The sequence below is a fragment of the Elephantulus edwardii genome, unplaced genomic scaffold (genome assembly GCF_000299155.1).
Source record: "Elephantulus edwardii isolate Elephantulus edwardi_28Jun2011 unplaced genomic scaffold, EleEdw1.0 scaffold00137, whole genome shotgun sequence".
Lineage (NCBI taxonomy): Eukaryota > Metazoa > Chordata > Mammalia > Macroscelidea > Macroscelididae > Elephantulus > Elephantulus edwardii.
Window position 1 is genome coordinate 4,070,903 of NW_006399887.1, and position 6,476 is coordinate 4,077,378.

General features: G+C 38.0%; 1 protein-coding gene across 1 annotated transcript in view; it reads left to right on the plus strand.

Annotated features, from left to right (window-relative positions):
• Positions 1–6,476, plus strand: part of CORIN (corin, serine peptidase) — a 431,554-nt gene that overhangs the window by 29,360 nt on the left and 395,718 nt on the right. Inside the window, exon 2 of the mRNA XM_006894163.1 lies at positions 221–418. Coding sequence (XP_006894225.1) covers positions 221–418 — 198 coding nt within the window. The remainder of the gene's footprint in view (positions 1–220; positions 419–6,476) is intronic.

A 6,476-nucleotide genomic window follows, 5' to 3' on the forward strand; every position in this document is an offset into this window, starting at 1 on the left:
CTTTGATACCAAAGCCAGGAAAAGACACCACCAAAATAGAAAACTATAGGCCAATATCTCTCATGAATATTGATGCAAAAATCCTAAATAAAATTGGCAAATAGAATCCAATGATACAATTTAGCATTTGTGATTTTTCAGTGCTCCAATTTTTGTTGTTTCTAGTTATTTTTCAAAATATTGTTTGTTTTTAATGTACAACTTCTTTCCTTTTTTTCAGGAACATTAAAAAAACCCTATTTGCAATCAAATTGGAGTGAACCTTGGGTCACTGATGGCCAAGTCCAAGTGTCTGATGTAATACACATGAATACAATTAATGAGAGCACTGTGTTGTCTGCTGGACATCCCAGCCAGCGCATTCCAGCCCGCACCACAGATGCTTCCCTTCTAGAGGACCAAAGTCGCAGAAACACAAGTAAGTCTGAAGGTGTTGAATTCAAGTACCCTCTCCCATCTGTGAAACCTGAAGGTAAATTTCTAAGCATAGCAACCAGTGCTTATCATTCATTTACAATCGTTTACTCGTAGCGCAGGAAATAGCTCTATTCAGTTATCTTGTCCAATGCCTTATTCTTAAACATAATGGATCAGTGGATCTGAAATGAAAATGAATAAAGAAATGAAAAGGAATCAACACCATTCACCATTTCTTATGTCTGAAGATTTAATGCTTGGAAAAGCAGAGGGTCAATGAAGGGGAGGAAGACCCCCAATGAGATGAGTTGATACAGTGACGGCAAAAATAAGGTTAAGCACAGCAGACATTGTGAAGATGGCACAGAATTGAGCAGGGCTTTGCCATGTTGTATACAGTGTCACTGCAAGTTGGAGCCAACTCCATGGCACTCAGCAATAACAATGTCAAAGAATTAAACTACTTGTCCCAATAAAATAGTATTGAGACAATGTTGGGATGACTGATGTATGTAAGTTTGTGCTTCACTTTTGATGTTTTTAGTTACGTATTTTGAAATGTCAGTTTGTTGTAGGTTACCTTGTAGTTGTTGTTGTTGTTGATTGCCTATGAGTTGAGCATGACTCATAGCAACCCTGTGAACAAAAGGCCTGAAGCCCAATTCTGTAGTACAAACCGAGTGAATTCATTGGAGTGAGCTTCCCGTTGTGGACTTTGACTATGATAGTATAGAGTGTAACGTGTAGGGCTGCTAAATGAAAGGTAACTAGCTCCAGTCAACCAGCATCTTAATGGGGAAAGATGAGCAATCACCTCCCACAAAGATTTACACCCTTGGAAACTGAGAGAAGGCCTCTGTAAGTGGGAACTGCAAGTTCTGTAAGTTGACTTCATGGCAGTACGTTTGATTGTTTTGGGCTAAGTGTTGCAAATAGTTAAGAGTTTAGCTACTATCTGAAAGGTTATGGGTTTGAAACCAGAAATTTACCTTTACAGATTGTTGTTATGTGCAATTAAGTAGACTCATCATGATCTTATGGACAATGACTCTGAATCCTGCCCTATCATGAGCCAACCTCATTGTCTCTGAAACACCTGCCCTCATTGCTCCAGTCATTGTGTTAATCCATCTCTCCCAGGGTCTTCCCCTTTATGCTGACCTTCTATCTTTCCAAGCATGATGTTCTTCTCCAAGGACTGACTCCTCCTGACAACATGACCAAAGTATGTGGGACAGAGTTTTAAAATCCTTACCTTGAAGGAGCACACTGGTTTCACCCTCTGCAGGGAAGACCTGTTTGTTCTCTTGGCAGTTCATGCTGTATTCAGTAATACTCTTCTCCAGCAACAGAACTTGAAGACATCAATTCTTTTTCTGTTGTCCTTAGTCATTGTTCAGCATAGCAAGCAATTGAGAGATGACTATGGCTTGGATCAGGCACACTTTAGTCTTTCGACTGATGCCACTCCTCTTTAGCATTCTGAAGAGGTCCTTGACAGTAGATTTCCTAGTGGAACTCATCTTTTCATGTCCTGACTGCTGATGTCAAAGGCATTGATTGTGGATACAAGCAAGATGAAATTGTTAACAACTTCAATCTTTTCTGTCTATTCTGATGATTCCTATTGGCTTGGAGGAGAAGATTCGGTGCGCCCCCCACCCCCCACCCCGGTTGAGATGCAATCTGTATTGAAGCCTACAGTCCTTGATCTTCTACAGGAAATGCTTCAAGTCTTGCATAATGCAGGTTGTTGATAACTCATCCTCCAAGCCTCTCAAATGATCAGTTCTGCAGATAGATTGAAAAGGTGTGGAGAAAGGATACTTCTCTGACTCACTCTTTTTTTAAAAATTTTATAAATATTTTATTTATTTTAATGAACATTTACAGAGATTTTGGATTTCCACTCATTTATTGTTGCATTTTTCTACCTGCCCTCCGCCCCAGTTTGCTCTTCTCTTTGAAAAGTAAAAGAAAAAATTCCTTCATTAATATACAAACTCCCCCCACCCCCCGCCTTGCCTAAGCTCCACTATGCAACCTTCATTTGGAACTCTTGTCATGATAATACCCAATCATATTTCACTATTATACTGTTCTCTCCCTCATCTATTCTCATCTGTTTCAATGCAGTATACATAATTTATCCAATTTTTCTCAGTCTCACCCCAACCCGGATGTCAGTACCATTCTAAAACAGTGACACTGTGCAATATTTGTCCTTTTGTGACTGAGATATTTCACTCAGCATAATGTCCTCCAAGGTCACCCATTTTGAATAATATTGCATGAGTTCTTTGTGTAGTATTCCATTGTGTGACTATACCACAGCTTCTCTATCCATTTAGGTTGTTTCCAACTCTTTGCTATTATGAACAAAGCCACAATAAACATAGGTGTACATATATCTGCCTGGGTGGCAGTTATGGTTTCTTTAGGGTATATTCCCAGTAGAGGAATTGCTGGGTCAAATGGTATTTCTGTTTGCAACTTTTTGAGAAAGTGCCATACAGCCTTCCACGGTGGTTGTAACTGCCACAAACAGTGAATAAGAATAAGAGTTCCAGTTTCTCCTTAACCTCGCCAGCATTTTTTGTTTGCTGCTGTTAAATTTTGCTATTCTTACTGGGGTGAGATGATTTGCATGTCTCTAAGAGGTAAGGATTCTGAGCATTTCTTCATGTATTGGCTATCTGAATATCTTCTTTTGTGAAGTGTCTGTTCATATTCTATGCCCATTTTTCAATTGGCTTATTTATCTTTCTCTTGTTGTGGTGCTCAAGTATTTAATAAATTCTAGATGTAAGTCCCTTATTTGACATGTAATTACCAAATATTTTTTCCCAATTTGTGGCTTTACTTTTTACTCTGCTGGAGTTTTTAGATGTGCAAAGGGATTTAATTCTTAGAAGGCCCCATTCATCTACCACTCCTTTCTTGATTTTGAGCTGTGTAATGTTCCCTTGCTCTTTTTGGGCAATAGTTTCTTGATGTAGGTATAGATTTCACATGAACACAATCAAATGTTCTGGGATTTCCATTTTTCTCAATGTTAGCCATAATTTTTTTGTGATCTGCACAGTTAAATGCCTTTGCCTAGTCAAGAAAACAAAAGACCCAATTGATATTAACGATGGTATCTTTAGTGCTGTGATCTCTTCTAAACACAGCTTGTATTTCTGGCAGTTCTCTGTCAACATAATATTCTGGTCATTTTTTGATACTTTTCAGCAAAATTTTTCTTGCGTGTAATATTAATGCCATTCTTTCTTTTTTGCATATGCAGTTTATTTTACAGTAAAACCTGTGAAAGTCGGAACCTATGTAAGGTTGTTTGAGAAGAAAAATTCAGATATTTTCCACCAAAATAGAGAACACAGTCACTGCATTCTGGCAAAGGCAGAACTTGCTGGAAGAAGGAAACCATAGCTGTCTCCTTGACTTCTGGCTCTAACAGGTTTCACTGTATTTCTTGGTGACTGACAAGTAATTGAATCTTGAAGTAACCAGTATGTGAGACATTTTTCTCATGAAGACAAGTGGAGGGATTGGCCAGCAATTCCAGAAAAGAGTGGGATTAAAGAGGAAAATCAAAAAGTGTGGAGATAGGGCCAGTGCAATGAGGGAAGTGACTACATGCCCTTGGGTAGGGATCTGTCCTTCAATAGCCCTTCAATCCTTGGTAAAGTTAGAACTCCCAGAATGCTTGGTGGGAGTGGAGTAAATGGAGAGTTTGACTTGATTCTAATCACTGCCAAAAAACCATCACTCTTCAGCAGTGATGTTGATTCTTATGTTCTGCTTTTAAAAACAAGGTTATGGAGCCAAAACATGCACAAGCCCATCAATTCATAATAATTTTCTTGTTTGTTCCTTCCCTGTTCATGAAAACTCACAATGGGAAATCGTATTTCAAGTGTAGGATAGAGTATTTATTTTTAGTATGAGCCAGGAAAGGAAGGATTAAGTTGACTTTTAGTTATCATACTATATATATGTCAGTGTTTGAAGAAAAACAGGCTTATTCTATTTCTTCAGTTCTATAGAGATAGATTATTTAGATTTCACTCTTTCACAGAACACCTAGAGGAATTAGCTGTTTCTTAGGCTTGGTGATCATGAGTGATTTATAATGATTCCATTTGACAGTAATACGGAAAAGTAAAATTATGCCAACTAGACTTTACTTTCCTTATTAATTTAATTTTGATGTTTTACTTTTTTGTCATGTCATAAGCACTTCATTATTCTAAATGATTATGTTTTTCCTCAGAAGTATAAAAATAATGAAAATAAAAACTTGGTCCAGTTAATGTGACTGCAATTACAGAAATTATTATTTTCTTCCTCTAACAAGTTTGTTCCTTACTTGAAAGTTCTGTCATTTGTTTCAATTCAAAGAGGTGACAGACACATACCATGAAATGGAAGAAAACATATGGTAGCAGTTGCTCTGTTTGGAAATTTGATGGGAGTCTGTTTGATTAATTTTCTCTACAATGGAGCATTACTGTCAAATATGCGTGCACTTTGACATGTAGAGGATATCCAGGTGAAATTGAAACGATTAAGTGGAGAAAGGTCGAAATCTTTGGATACGTGTCATTCGATATTGTTCCTGTGTTTAACACTCCATATTGTCAGTGCCAAACTATAAAGCATTTCAATAAACTCTAAATGTTAATAAAATGTATTTATTGCAGGACACACAGTATCTTTTCATACATCTCAGTAACAGTGACGTGTTGTAATTACAGAGCTTTTCCTCCCCAATTTTCAAGGTTTGCTTAAATGTTTTCTCTTTGTGATTCAAAATTATCTGAAGAGGTGTTTGGGAAAGGGAATATTATATGCCACTGGTCCAAATAATGAAACTGGGGCTTTGAGTAGTTAATTCTGCATATTTATTGACACTGGTCCAGTTTTTGATAGATATAGAACTGGGATTCAAATATTAGTACTTTTTTTCCTCTAAAACAATATGCTTTCAAGTGGTTAATTTTTCCTTCTTTAATTTTATTGCTTTCATTATAGTAAAAAAGAGTGTGATTGAGTACATTTTAAAAAAAATACCTAAAATGTTAAGATTTATTTATAAAGTGTGTTTGTTGTTGTTGTTATGTGCTGTCAAGTCGCCTGCGACTCATAGTGACCCTATGTACAACAGCCCTAAACCCTGCTCTATTCTATGCCAATCTTACTGTCTCCAACACACCTATCCTCATTACCCAGTCACTGAATTAATCCACCTCATCAAGGGTCTTCTTCTCCTGCGCTGTCCCTACACCCTCCCAGGCATGATGTTCTTCTCCAGGTACTGATCCTGCCTTGCAACATGTCCAAGGTATGTTAGACAGAGCTTCAGAATCCTTGCCTTCGAAGAACAGCCTAGTTTCACCCTCTCCAGGATGAACTTGTTTGCTCTCCTAGGAGGCCATGGTACATTCAATACTCTTCTCCAGCACCACAGCTCAAAGGCATCTATTTGCCTGCTGGTGGCCTAGAGGCAAGAAACAGCGTTGCAATCCCAAAGGCACATGGTTTGAGTCCAATAGCTGTTCTGTGGGAGAAGGATGGGAACTTTCCTCCTGTGCAACTAACTGCCTCTGAAAACCCACCAGAGGGTCAGCTATGGGTCAGTTCTGACTCGAAGGTACAACAACAACACCAATTTATTGTATAGAAAGTAAAAATGTTACTATAGTCTCAGTGTAGCTAACAATGGTTAAAACTCACCAATGATAGCTGCCCATATTATAAGAGTCTCATGGAAACTTAATAATGCTTATAATTTTATTGTGTCCCCAAGCTTGGTTGTGGATTTCCAAGAACTAAACAGAAAATGGTTGAATGTCACAGGAACTTTTTTTTTAAATCAGTAAGGCTTTTAACTGAGTGGATCACAACAAGCTGTGGCTGACTCTGAGAAGAATGGGAATCCCAGAACATTTGATTGTGTTAATGTGAAACCTATACTTGGACCAAGAGGCAGTCGTCAGAATAGAGCAGAAGACACAACATGGTTCAAAATAAAAAAGGGGGTTCGTCAGGGATGT